This window comes from Electrona antarctica (assembly GCF_951216825.1).
Source record: "Electrona antarctica genome assembly, chromosome: 15".
In the NCBI taxonomy this organism is placed as follows: domain Eukaryota; kingdom Metazoa; phylum Chordata; class Actinopteri; order Myctophiformes; family Myctophidae; genus Electrona; species Electrona antarctica.
In genome coordinates this window covers 44,916,635-44,931,535 of record NC_136796.1, presented here as the reverse complement: position 1 = coordinate 44,931,535, position 14,901 = coordinate 44,916,635, and the positions used below count along the sequence as shown (strand labels likewise).

The following is a 14,901-nucleotide window of genomic DNA, read 5'->3' as shown; positions in this document are numbered from 1 at the left end:
AAATCAAAAACTTGTCACAAAGTGCACAATCTTGATGATTTTGGCCGAATTCCCTCCCAGCTATAAGCTCCTCCTTTTTTCTCTCTCAACAGGCAGATAATGACCCAGTAATGGGTTTCCAGCAAATCTTTATGTTGAAGCTTCAAGATGGTGCATGGGTCTGCACAAATGACATCTTCCGGTTGGCGCTACATAACTTTGCAGCATAGCGTTTGTTTGTTTTTACACATTGTCACCCATTGTTTACAGTACACAGTACTAGTCAATTTTGTTCAAGGAAATTGTGAGTTCTAATAAACCAAGTCATGTTTTCTAATAGTATATGGTAGCTGTCTGTAACAAGATGGTTTAGAAGAGATCACATACAGGCCAATAAATGTAATAAATACATTTCTATGTCTGAAATTAGTTTTCTAAAAGTAATAGTTCAGTTATTTGCGTTGAACTCACATTGAGATGATAGGATGCAACATCTATTGATCAAACTAAAGGTTTATATCGGTTATTAAAAAAAGAATCGATTTGAATAAAATTGATTTTCAAAAATAACAATGGCCGATCAGACTAATTTATTTGGAAAACTCAATTAGAATTTTGACTCATGTTTTCATGCACATTTAGGCCTATTATATAAATGTGCTGCTTGATTATTTGAAAGGAACTTCGCTAAATAAGATAATGGGTAGCTGCAGCCCTATTGTGATCTAACCTTTGGAGATTTGCTATGAGATTTGATGATTTTCAGGGCAGTTCTAGCTGTAACAGTTTGCTTGGTCCAAAGTTTTGGTCACCTGGTTTTATGGAATGAACAGGTAGTTGCAGACTCCTTTCTCCCTGGAAATAAAAACGCCTGGTTTTCCGAGGCTAGTTGCAGACAGTCTTGTTTGACTAGTGGATTGGAAATGGGTGTAGCTTAACTGCATCTGAAACTACTAGTGCACATTGGTCTAGTGCACATTGGTCTGAGTGATACTGATAACAGGAAGCAGGACCTTAATCACTCTTGGTCTCCAAACCAAACCTTTTCATGTCAAGGACCCCCAAATTGACACTCATTAGCCTGCGGACCCCTCCCATATGAAAATATATGCCAAGGAGGACCCATAAGAGAAGACTTTCACGGTTCTAGCAGTGATTTTCAACCATTTTCATTTCAAGGACCCCCAGTTTGCCCTGAATTAGGCTACAGTCTCCCATTTCTATCTCTGGGACCCCAATGTATATTGTAAAATCAAAGTAAATTTAACTCAGAGAGTGTACTACGATTTGGTCCTATTTACATACCCTATAAGTGTCCATTTGGTTCCCAACTATCATTTAGCTGGGGACCCCCTGGAACTCCCTCAAGGACCCCTAGGGGTCCCCGGACCACACTTTGGGAACCACTTCTGTAAATAACTACTATTAAAGCATTGATGCAGTCGAGTTTCTTTCTGAACTGTTGAATATGTGAAGGGACAATACGGTAGAAAGAAACTTTTTTTTTTGTCCATTCAATTTTACATAACATTTCAAATCACTATTGCTATCAATCGCTAATATTGTTTCAAAGGATTCAGATATAAGTCTAAATATGAAGACATTGTTATTATTATGGATTGAGGGTCAGAGGAGCACATATTTTATTTATTTTGTCTGTTCGTGGAATTTTCATTGATTTTTTTAATTGCCTGCTCTTGTTGACATGGCTATTTAGAAGTCCAAAATAAACACTATTTTTAGATATAAGAATAATAAACCTTGTCCTAGCCTGGACTGTACTCCCCACTTAAACAATGATGCTTCATTGGGTCGTCCACTCAGTCACAGTTGACAGTTTTTGTATTTAACTTGTGCTTGAAATGTACTGTAATTCTGCAAACTGTTAAATAAATACATCACTCAATCAGCCAAGTACAGTTGGCTGAGTTGTTCGTCAAAAAAGCGATAGGGGGCGATATATCATTCATTCCAGTGATACGCAGTTTAAAGAGCCGTATTAAATAACTACCAGAGCACCGAGAGCAGCATACACACACCACCACTAGCACTACTGAATGTGACTGCTACACAGACATATATAAATATATCTATGACTGCTACGACGACATTGGAAAGAAGCTGCTCCTATTCTGCAGGACGATATTAAGGATACAATGGACGTAGTGAATGTATGCCCGGAGGAGTCCAGTAAGCACAAGGTAATGCAAACGGTCGTCGCATGATGACATCTATGTAGCCCAAACATTTAGACTCTCGTAGAGGTCGTCAGAATCGAAAAAACCCTCTACGAGAGTCTAAATGTTTGGGCTAACAGTAACATCTATGTAAACTCCAAACCTTTTCGGTTGAACATTTTGGTGAATGTAGAACTATATGTTGACTGACTGGTCTATAATCTATAACCACCACCAGTACACTTCTGCTAAGAAATAAGACGTTGACAATAGAACAACGAAATGGTGATAGAATCTAGAGATAACATGCATGTTTTGCCATTGATCCTTGTCGAACGTTTATTATATTAGTCTTTCAGTGCGCAAGCGCGGTGGTCTACGTACGGTACGTTACGTCGGAGTTTATACTTCGTCCCGCGGCGGTGTCGCGCGCAGAACAAGTACATCTACAAGCGGTCCGTCTTACGAGAGAGTATACATTTCAAATGCAAAGAAGCCCATAAATAAAACTCATATGATATCTCCTTTTCCTCCGAGGTTACCATTTCATATCCATAGCGATAGACCTAATGCCCTTGCTGCCGTTGCATTAAGGCTATGCCACTCTTGGCTTCCTGCCCTCGCATGAAATGCAGTCGCAGACTTTCTCCTCTAGCGAAAATATAGCTCTGCTACATAGCTCTATAGCTATGGCAGCAAGGGCATTAGGGCTATGGACCAGAGCTAGTCCAGTGGTTTTCAACCAGTGGGTGGTCCTTGAGGGGGGTTCCAGGAGGTCCCCAGCTAAATGGAGAGTTGGTAACCAAATGGACCCTTGTATAATAAACCTTTAACTCTTGAGAGTGTAACATGAAACCAAATGGACCCTCACCATTTGGTTTCATTTTACACTCTCAAGAGTTACATTATTGTTCTGCATCACTTAATTTACAAGAAGTCTACAATTAGAGAAAGAATAATTGTTATTTTGATCATTTGCCTGTTATATCTCTCCTATTGTACGGTTTGTACCACATCAATACAGCATGGAATTGTGGACAAAATCGTACTCGGACAACAAAATATTCGAAGTTTTGGGTCTGAGAGGCTAAATGTCATCAAATGGTGGTCCGTGGCTCAAATGCCCAATAAATAATGGGCCTTGAGATGAAAAGGGTTGAAAACCACTGTCCTAGTCGCCTCCTATCTGGAGTGGAGACCGTGAATCATGAGATAATAGGCCACCGACCGACCGACGCCAAAGGCCTGCGAGACATTCACCTGCATTTCAGCAGGATGTATCCATTCTGTCCATATCGGTTTGCAACTTGAACGGGGCCGAGTCGGCTCTAGCGAACTTTGCAACACTCGACAGTCGACACGGCAACTCACGAGCGCTCAGTCAGTGGTGTGTCTCGTGGCTCAAGTTCCCTAGAGACGGCACCCCCTCCATCGTGGTCTAAAATGGTAAATGGTGCATTTATATAGCGCCTTTATCCAAGGAGCCTTACAGAGATTGTGCATTACATTCACCCATTCACACATACATTCATACACCGATGGCAGCGGAAACCGTGCAAGGCACCAACTAGCACATCAGGAGCAATTAGGGGTTCAGAGTCTTGCTCAAGGACACTTCGACAGTGACTCTGGGGGAGCCCGGGTTCGAACTGGCAGCATCACGGTTACCATCATCCAGCCACTCTACCCCTGAGCCACCGCCGTCCCCTAAAACTATACTTTATCGGCAAAATAAAATATTGATTTCCCAGCTGCAGTAGAAGGTGAGAATGCTCCGCCCTGCGGGCCCCGCCGCCCCCCTACTACTACTCTTCTAGTAGTAGAGAGGGGCGAAGCCTTGGTGAGAATGCTGGTGAGCAGGCACGTGCACACATAGACATCAAAGGCCCTTTTACTTAAATAAAACTGCCCTCTCCAGACCACAAATGCCCCCTTCAAACTCTCCTGAACTTCAACGCGACATTTTGCGTTGAAAGAATTTGTCCACTGTGTCAGAGATCCATGTCGTACGCTGCAACTTCAGTAGCTAAAGAGTGCAGGGTCACGCCCCAACGCATCGCGATGCGCACTCAATGCATCGCAGCGCGATGCATTGAGTGCTTGTAGATCAGCTATTTTCGATATGTTTGATCAAAAGTGAATTTCAGCCCCCGCCTCTCTAACATTCTCTGCACGTGTCTGCTGGTGAGAATGCTCCGCCCGCGGTTTCTTCAAGTAGGAGGGGGGCCAATCAGAGGTAGGCGGGACGGGTCTTTACGCAACCCTACTATCGGTGCTGCGAATGACGCCTCTGGAGTCCTTATGGATAAACTGAGGGTTTAACACTTGCAGTAATGTATGATGATGGTTTAGGACTTTTTGGGGTTATTTTATTGACATGATGAATGAATAAGCCTGCGACTATAGCTCAGTGGCCCCTGGGCCTGGGGGGGCCCAACAAGCCTGTTGGGTAATCCTTCAACATAGGACAGCTGTAAAAAAGACTGACGTTCATTGATTCACATGGTCAGGATACTAAGGTCATAATTGATTTATCTATTATGTTGCAGAATGGTTATAAAGATACGGATCAAGAACAAGACCACGAGAATAATAGCATAGATGTGGAGGACGAGCCTTTGCTCCGAGACAACCCAAGACGGTTTGTTATCTTTCCAATCCAATACCCTGACGTCTGGAAGATGTACAAACAGGCACAAGCTTCCTTCTGGACCGTAGAAGAGGTGAGTGGTATTTGGTTGCGTGCGACCCTCCCCCCCCCATGCATGCTTTTTTTTAACCCATTTAGGCCTGACGTTGAAATAAAAAAAACGTTCGCTCTGAAAGAATATATATTCAAAGATTTGTGCCGCATTTTTACGATTTTCAAAAATAGCAGACCTACAAGCTCGTAGCGCGCCACTTGGTGGCGCGCTATGAGCTTGTAGATCTGCTATTTTTCAATAGCTAAAGTATAACATAATGCTTAGGTGTTCTAAGCATTATGTTATACTTTTAGCTATTGAAAAATAGCAGATCTACAAGCTCATAGCGTACGAGCTTGTAGATCTGCTATTTTTGATGATATGATATGATATGACATGATAATATTTAGCACCACTGATATAGATAGGTATTTCAGAAAACTGTTTTTGTTTTAATTTGACAAAAAGATTTTTGTCTGTCCTGATGCAGGTATAAGTGACCGAAACGTTGACCTAATAAAGAGCAACATTCTTTTTGGCAAGTGTCTGACAGTGTGCGGGACCTGTTTTTCAAAGATACCTTTTTTAATATATGCTCTATTGCCCTACGCACCCGTCACTAACCTTTTGAGGTGTGCATCGGAGCCATTTGCTATAAAATTTCCTCAAAACAAAATTTGCTAAGAAAATATGAAGTCAGGTGGCTTCCAAATTCCAAATTAAGCAAGATAGCACCACATAGCATAGCAGCAGACAATGTAGGGTAGAATCAATGGAAATCCATTCGGCAACAATTTACAATTATGACCTTTGATGTCTTCAATCACGTAGTAATCCATAATCAAGGGCGGACACTGTTGAGTTTGCCGGCCCAGTAAAGGTGAACTCCTCAGGATACATCTTTAGCTCCCCCAGGGACTGCCGACTTCCTGACGTTTGGCATTGTGAGGCCAACATTTAGGGCAGGCTAATCTCAGAGAGACTTCTCGTTTGTATTTAATCATAAACAAAGACGACGGTTTCCGGGATGAAGAAAAACAATTCTGCCGCATTCTAGAAACCGCAAATAACAACACAAGCACGTGATAGTGTCAGGCATCAGGCATGACCATAGAGTTGGGGCGTGACCAATCAATCTGCTGTATGCAGTCACAGAGGAACAAACTAGGCGGAAAGCTAAAACACACAGTTGGTAGGCTGTACAATCATCTCCCGGGGCGTCACCTAATTATCAATCATCCACTCAACTCATTCACTCCCTCAAGCTGTAGCCAGATCTACCAAGGAGCCGCGGACGTTTTCGGCTGTCCGCAGCTTCTTTTCCGGGTTTTTAGACAGCTGGTGGATAGAAATTAAGCTCCACCTCCGCGGCTGACTGCCGTGGAGGAGAGCGTTTCCGGGAATCTGTCCGTCGCGGCAGTCAGCCGCCAGCTGTCTAAAAACTCGCAAATTACGTAAAACACAGCTTCTTCTGTCCGCGGCTGTCGGCCGTTTTCCGCTCACGTGTGGAAACACTGTCACTCAGCTCACACACACCTTCCACACCTCAGCTCATACAAGGACAAAGAGGGCCACACAGTGCAAACCCATACACATTATCACATATGAAGACCCCAGGCTCGTAACACAAGCAAGGAGGCATTGGGTCCCATTTTACAGTCTTTGGTATATGACCAGGCCAGGGATCGAACCCCGACCTCCCAGTGTCAGGGCGGACACTCAAGGCCACCAAGCTGTATAATGTACTATAATGTACACTCTACAGTATGTAATATTACTGGCTCTCTCTGACACATACACACACACCTAAATGCTATGCTGACCCAGCCCAACATTGCCATAAATAATCAACCGTGGACTATATTTTCAGGTGGATCTATCCAAGGACCTGGCTCACTGGGACAGACTGAAGCCCGATGAGAAGCACTTCATCTCTCACATCTTGGCGTTCTTTGCTGCCAGTGACGGCATCGTCAACGAGAACCTGGTGAGAGAGCGATAGAAAACAAACCGCAGAATTATGAATATCACTGACAACGAACACACAGCGTGTGTGGAGAGGAGATTAATTGGCATAAATTGGGGAGAATGGAGCAAAACAAGAAATTATCACATAGGGATATTTGTCAGGTGAAGCGCTGTCCCCGTTGTGTTCTCCCCCCCACCATATTAGTCTGATTATTATTATTTTAGTTACATGTGTATGTTTGTGTGTCAAAACCTCACAGATCTGTATATATGGGTCCATTTGGTTACCAACTCTCCAAAACAACTAGTAATATAGATGGATGGATAGATAAAACAATCGTTCTAATTTGTGCAACGTCACTTCCAAGTTCCAAATATGCTTCTCATACGAGGAAATCAAGAAATCACTTTGGCGTTTCCATTCGCGTTAATGCCGGAACAACTCTACTCTGTTATGTTAAAAACGTATCGCTTGTGTAATGTTATTCACACGAGGGCCTCGCGTTAAAATACCACCCCATTCGACCCGTATCTCTGCATTCAATCGGCGAAATCATCCGTTATCAGCACCTTTGAATGAGCTCAGTATGGCCATACTGGCATACTCACTGTTTCAGTATGTCATTATCACCTATTGTCATTATCGCTGATGTCCTGACGGAGGCGCGCCGTGTCTGGTGGCCTTGAGCCGTTGCGACAGCCACCAGACCCGACTCAGCGCCGTCCGAGTTACGTCCCGATAGGCAGAGAATAGTATAGTAGCCCCTAGTTTCCATGCGCGACAATAGTTGGAAATGACACGTCCACCAGGGGGAAACCTTGACCAGGCTATGTTCAGCCAAGGGTGAGTATGACAGTATGGCCATACTGAGCTCATTGAAAGGTGCTGATAACGGATGATTTCGCCGATTGAATGCAGAGATAACGGTCGAATCCGCTGAAAATACGAGGTAACAACTCTATTATGTTAAAAACGCATCGTTTTCTTCTTAACAGCGGTGCCTGCCTGGCTGACAGCCTGTCACTGTGGGCCTGCCTCTAAGCGCAAAGGCCGCACCTCCTTGTTCTTTTGCGTTCTGGTCTATAATCAAGCCTCTCCCTTCCCATTGCCCAGAGGTAGCTTTGCCGTTGCTTGCCGTCCCATTGGCTAGAAGCAGCCAATCACGTCCGTAAGACTAGCTGACGACGATGTGATGACGATGTCGTCTACATTTCAAGGGCTATCACTAGTAGGCAGGTTTCACTTGACAAAGAAAACATTTATTTATTTGTTCTTGGACATTCAAATACTTAAAGGCACACATTTGCGAATGTCTCTTCTTTTAACAGGTGCAGAGATTCAGCCAGGAGGTGCAGATTCCAGAAGCACGTTCCTTTTATGGATTCCAGATCCTCATTGAGAATGTCCACTCTGAGATGTACGGCATGCTCATCAACACATACATCAGGGACCTCAAGGAAAGGTCAGTCTCTCCATCTTCTGTCACTTAGTAAGTAAGCGTTCCAGTGAATGTTGAGAGATGCAAACGAATGTTTGGGAGTAGAAACTATAAAGCTTGTACTCACAGCAGAATGAGCAGATGTCATTTTGAGTGGCTGGATCTACAAGCTCACAACGTGTCACATCGGCTATTGTCAGCAAAGATATTTGGTAGGACTCCAGTCAATAGGGGTCAGGTGGTTGTGTGTGTCAGCACCACAAGTAGCAATTTCAGTTACTTCAAGTGGCTCCAAGGTTTGTTTGTATATTTGACATGTTCAACGCACGCGTCGTGCACACATAACTTTACCAGTAAGATGCATGATGTCATCAATATTAGGCCCGTGGGAATGTCAATAGCCTACTTCGATTGATGATATAGTATATAACTCATTATATACAGTTATAACTACATCTCAACTCATAACAAAAAATAAAGTGGCACATCAGTACAGTTTAATGAGTTTATACAATCTAAACATATTTGACGCATCGCATCCAGGGGGTGTCACAGCTGCCATCTAGTGGGCGAGTAGATGCTTGCACATTAAAGATTATAATAGATCAACGTAAACCCGACGGAGCGACTATACATGTCTAAAATAAGCTTGCGTTTTTGTGTCCGTTTGACTCCCCCACGCAAGGAACTAAACGGACTATGTAGAGGCCTTAACGGATTGATGGTTATTGCAACTTTTCATAGTAAACGCCACATGTTTCTTTTCTTTCTAGGGACTATTTATTTAATGCCATTCAGACCATGCCTTTTGTGAGACGAAAAGCCGACTGGGCACTCCAGTGGATCAATGACAGCAAATCCATGTTTGGTAAGAAACAATCTCATCTCATCTGAAACATGAGGTTACAGATTGAATTCTGAAATCCCTAGTCCAGCACATGTAACACTCAGTATTTACTTTAGGCTACTTTTGTTCTCAGAGCTTCAGTGGGAACATACTGTAAACACCTTTTATGCTAGCTCCATCAAATGAAAGATTATAAATGATTAAGTTATGTTGTGTGTTATTATTATCCGTTTATAGGGGAACGATTAGTGGCATTTGCTGCAGTGGAAGGCATCTTCTTCTCCGGTTCATTCGCTGCCATCTACTGGCTGAAGAAGAGAGGTCTGATGCCTGGTCTCACCTACTCCAATGAGCTCATCAGCAGGGATGAGGTCAGAAAAACGTCACGTGACTGTTTAGTGACCCTTAAGACTGTATTTATGTATATCTCTGCTGTCGGGAAGAAACCACCTAACTCCAAAATGTTCATTTTTCAGGAAATGAAAAATATAAAACTTTCAGGAAATTAAGAAAACCTTTTATTTTGAAAACAAAGCAAAAAAAGCCTCATCAAAGTTGGTGTTGTGACTTTATATATTGTCAATTACTTGCATGAGAGGGAGAGAGGTGGAGTTTTGAGGGTCCAATGGAGTTAAGAGGTTTTGTCCAAAGCGTTTTTTTTACTACTTTCTATTGGTTCAATATTTTGGAAACAACACACAGACGTAAAGGGTGTTCAATAGCACTGATTTATGCAAAAAAGAAACCTCAAAAATGGAGTTAGGAGGTTTACTCCCAACAGCAACGATATCAACCTGTTGATATGCCTTATTCTCTTATTACAAACGTAAGTTTCTCTAGTGTGAATGAAACTCCAGAAGTACCTTTCAGTTCACAACTGCATTGTTAAAAAATTATATTGTATACAGCTGTATGTATATATCTCCGTAATTGATGCTGATATTATGCAAAGGTGTACGAGGTGTAGGAATATTTGTAATATTTGTGTCAGTGAGAGTTTGACTCTTGCACTCCTTAGTCCTTACTAATGTGTAATGTGCCGTAAACACTCTGGATAAGAGTATTGTGGGAAATTAAATGTTAATGATTGATTGGTCTAATGATTGATTTTTGGATTGATCAAACCTAATCTCTCTAACTCCAATCTCTCTCTCTCCCCCTACTTTGCGGTAAAAAACAAAACAAAAATAGTGGCAATTATAGTAGAAAGAGAGCAAACTGTGGTCTGAGAGAAACCACCATGGATGTTGTAATTCACTATCCTGTCAGCTACTGTTACGCCACACTTAAGCCTCACTCAGACCTTTACTGCATTGCTGTATGCTTGTTGGATGAATGTTGTGTAGTGTCATGGCCGCCCCAATGCATTTCCAATGGGAGTCACATGGTTTGACACATTTGTGTTGTATGAGGGGGAGGGGCGGTCGCTCACAATGCGACGCATTGTGAGCTTGTAGATCTGCTATTTTCAATAGATTTTGTACACATTTTGAACTTGTGAGATGGCACAAATGGCTCATCTAAAAATACAGCTCACCAGATTATTCATTATAAATTTATACATACATTTTACTTCACGCCTGAGCGTAGATTTAAATGTAAATTAGTTAATTCAGACTTATGTACAGTACCATCTGTTCTTCTGTTAAAGGAGACTATTTACATATGTTTTGGCATTGCCCCTCTATCAAAGGTTTTTGGAATTGGAAGGAGATTGTAGCAACCATTGTTGGTAAAGCTCTTCCCAGCTGCCCAGCCCTTTTTCTCATTGGTTATAACCCAAACATCGCATTAACCTTTCAGGACAAACGCATATTATTAGCTGCCTCAACCGCTGCTAAGAAAACAATTATCCAAAAACTGGTTTGAACCGACTGTTAACTTGAAGAGAAATTGGCTTAATTGCTTTAATTTGTTTACTGGAGCGTTCTACTGCCAAGATGAATGGCGCCAGAGCGGACACTGTGGACAACTGGTCCAAAGCTCTTGACGCAGTTCAATTAATTATTTAATTGATATGACGTTGTGACCAACGGTTTGCTTTTGGCTCCCTTGTCTGTATCTGTAGCCCTTGTACTGTCTGTTTGTGTTTGTCTTGTACTGGTCTGTAGTGTCTGTATGTATGTATGTATTGTTTTTGTTATTTGTTGTATTGTTTGTTGTTTTCCCCTTTTTTTTTAATCCTATTATATTTTGCTGACTCATGAGTTTTTCGAGTTACAGTATATTTATATATGAATATCGATTTTGTTTTTGTCTTTAATTAACGTTTTTTTTCTCTCCATTTCCCCCCCCCTTTTTTATTGTCTTTGTTTTAGCTGTCCCTGTGTAAGGCCACCTACATAATGTGCATTGGTGATTTGGTTTGTCTTGTTAGAAAATATAAAATAAATACAAAAATTGATAAGAAAAAAAGAGAAAGAAATGGCACATTCTGCACAATGAGTACTTTTACTTTTAGTACTTTAAGTACATTTTGATGCCGATACTTTTGTACTTTTACTCAAGTAAATTTTCAATTCCGTACTTTTACTTGTAACAAAGTATTTCTAAATTGCAGTATTGGTACTTTTACTTAAGTAAAACAATTGAGTACTTTTTCCACCTCTGTATGTTTGTTTGTTTGTGTCTCTCAGGGTCTGCACTGCAACTTTGCGTGCTTGTTGTACAGCTACTTGGTGAAGAAGCCGTCACAGGACAGAGTGAGAGACATCGTCACCAAAGCAGTCAGCATCGAACAGGTCAACCATTGGTCATCATCACGAGATACACTCGCTGGGCTGGGCTGCTCTAACCCAGTGGCTCTCAGACTTTTTATTTTAACCCATTTAGACCTGAGGACGATTCTACAAATGACTTCTAAATCCTGACAATCCTTCTCAAAACCAGTGGCTAACCCAGTGGCTCTCAAACTTTTTATTTTAAGCTAAGGACCCCCAGTTTGACAGGGGGCTATGCGTACTGACTGTTAGGCCACAGACACCATTTGATACAATATTTATCTCTGGTATACCCCAAATGACCCTAATCTACGCTGTAAAATACTACACATGTTAATTTAACTCTGAGAGAGTACAAATGGGGTCCATTTGGTTCCATTAGTAGTACACTCTCTGAGCTAGGGCATTCACTTCTAGTGATTTTTACTAGTTGCCTAGTTTACTAGTCGACTAGTTGTTTCACTACCTATTATGTAAAAATAGATGGGCATTTATTTATTTTGTATAAATATTTGTACATTTAAAAACTGTGTACATTGGTGATTATAACTATAATCTACCTGATCTTGAGGCCTATTTTTTTTTCTTATCAACTAGTCAACTAGTACCAACAAGGTGGACTAGTGGATTTACTAGTCGACTAGTTGAATAGTCTAGACTAGTTGCTTAAAGCCCTACTCTGAGCTATAGAATCATAAGGGTCTATTTGGGTCCTCTCTAGCCATCATTTACAGCTCTGTCTGTCCTGTCTACAAATATCCATAACCTTCATGGACATGACAATATTGAAAATGATTCTGTTGTTGCAGGAGTTTTTGACGGAGGCCTTACCGGTAGATCTCATCGGGATGAATTGTAACCTCATGAAGCAATACATTGAGTTTGTGGCTGACCGCCTGCTCCTTGACCTCGGACTGGCCAAGGTAATTATACTGTTTTTAAATGAAATGTTTTAAATTATGTAATAATAATTTAAATTATTATTTGATAATAATTTAAGGTCATTTAAAGTTGCAATCCGTAACATGAATGACCTATCCAGGATTCTATACCACTTGTCAAATGGTAAATGGTGCATTTATATAGCGCCGCCCTTTATCCAAGGCGCTTTACATAGATTGTGCATCAATTCACCCATTCACACACACATTCATACACCGATGGCAGCAGAAACCATGCAGGGCACTAGCCAGCACATCAGGAGCAATTAGGGGTTCAGTGTCTTGCTCAAGGACACTTCGACACCAACTCTGGGGGAGCCCGGGTTCGAACAGGCAATTAGTATGTAGCTTCCTGCGCCCCAACACTAGCTCTGGTCCATAGCTCTAATGCCGTTTGCATTTAGAGCTATGTTACCGATGACTTCCGGGGCTCGCATAAATGCAGACCAGCCTCTTTAGCGTAAATAAAAATAACGTTTTTGCTTCTCACCAATACAAAGGCGGGTTGTGTCATTAGAAAGCCTACTTTCCTTAGTGGAAGCACTGTCTCTGAGCCCCCCACCACACACACATGTATATAAATTATATAAACTTTTTGGCCAAAAAGGGATTTTTTTTCACTGGAGGAAAATTATTCTCTATGAGGGTTTTCTCTTGGCAATATCAGTAATTTTGTTTTCCGGTGGAAGAAAAATCCCTTTCTGGCCAAAAAGTACCTTTTATACGTGTGGTGGGGGGGCTCAGAGTGCATCCACTAAGGAAAGTAGGCTTTCTAATGACACAACCCGCCTTTGAATTGGTGAGAAGCAAAAACGTTCTTTTTATTTACGCTAAAGACGAGAGGCTGGTCTGCATTTATGCGAGCCCCGGAAGTCATCGGTAACATAGCTCTACATGCAAACGGCATTAGAGCTATGGACCAGAGCTACCGTCTCCAACACCAAAGACACCGCAGTTGATAGATATTGTATATTGTATTAACATACTACAATACCGATTGGTCAAATTTAAGTTTTATTTACTAAAAAAAGTTCTGGATTGCGGATTTGAATGTCCTCCTAGCTTCTGCTGAAAGTCTACCTTTATAAAATAGTAACCACAGAGGAATGCACATTCTTTGTACAATGAATAGCATACACTTGTTATATTACTCAGTTATTTGAATTTCACATGTAATTGTAGGAACACTATGATGTGTAGAACGTTTTTATTTTATATTTAACTTTTATTTATTTTTATGAATGTATAAACTGTTAATCTTAGGCTTGCTTTAACCATCAGATGCCAAACATAGCAAATCTACTTGTAAGATCCCAATGCATCACACCTTGACATGTTGTGAGCTTGTAGATCGGCTATTTTAGGTGTGCAGTACTGGCATGCAACATGTAATGGCATGCAACATGTAAATCAGTCATAAATAACTAATGTTTTCTTTTATTATTATTATAATTCCAAGGTTTACAACGCTGAGAACCCGTTCGACTTCATGGAGTCCATTTCGTTAGAGGGGAAAACCAACTTCTTCGAGAAACGAGTCGGAGAATATCAGAGATTTGGAGTCATGTCAAATTCGAAGGACTGTGAATTCACTCTTGATGCTGACTTTTAAGACTTTTTACTTGTTAATATTTTGTTACATTATGTTTGTTACATTTAATTTATATGTGTTTGTCTGTTTACTCAAACAAAGGAAGACTTGAGGTGCTACTGAAACTGTAATGTAATTTATTAGTTATGTTACTTTCTCAGTTTAGAGAGTTAAGAGATTTTGAATGACATTGCTCACATGCCAAACAGATAAATGAGAATAAAGTCAGCTGTGTTCAGCTGCCTATATACTTTAATATTTTGTAATAAAAGAATTGGACTAAATGTGAAGTTATTTTTTACTTTACGTATCTCTGCATGAAATTATTTAAAAATGTACGTATCTCTGAATGAAATTATTTAAAAAAACATATTTTGAATTCGTACACTTAAATGTTCCAGTTGTGTAATGGCATAATCTTTACTGCGGATTGTGGTTTTACATAAGGGTTTTACCGAGATTTCTTCAACCAGATTACTGTAACCACTAACCAGTCTAACCACGATAGTCAGATCAGATGTTTGATCCCATAGGCCGGAGGAATGGTCGCGCTGG

The 14,901-nt window shown here is 41.1% G+C and overlaps 1 protein-coding gene and 1 long non-coding RNA gene across 2 annotated transcripts in view; both read left to right on the top strand.

The window, feature by feature from the left end:
- The window catches only part of LOC306938920, a 366,267-nt gene that overhangs the window by 332,772 nt on the left and 18,594 nt on the right, over positions 1-14,901 (top strand). The gene's annotated exons all lie outside the window — the stretch shown is intronic.
- Positions 2,000-14,620, top strand: rrm2b (ribonucleotide reductase M2 b). Its single transcript, XM_079522558.1, has 9 exons — positions 2,000-2,180; positions 4,706-4,879; positions 6,711-6,827; positions 8,138-8,271; positions 9,021-9,115; positions 9,332-9,465; positions 11,731-11,835; positions 12,624-12,737; positions 14,215-14,620. Exons 1-9 carry the CDS (start codon positions 2,136-2,138, stop codon positions 14,365-14,367), a joined length of 1,071 nt encoding a protein of 356 aa, XP_079378684.1. The 5' UTR covers positions 2,000-2,135; the 3' UTR covers positions 14,368-14,620.

Excerpts from the sequence above, each read along its gene's own strand:
- rrm2b (XM_079522558.1), top strand. The coding sequence starts at position 2,136 with ATGGACGTAGTGAATGTATGCCCGGAGGAGTCCAGTAAGCACAAG. Across the intron at positions 8,272-9,020 it reads ATCAGGGACCTCAAGGAAAG|GGACTATTTATTTAATGCCA; the intron begins GTCAGTCTCTCC and ends TTTTCTTTCTAG. Across the intron at positions 12,738-14,214 it reads TTGACCTCGGACTGGCCAAG|GTTTACAACGCTGAGAACCC; the intron begins GTAATTATACTG and ends TATAATTCCAAG.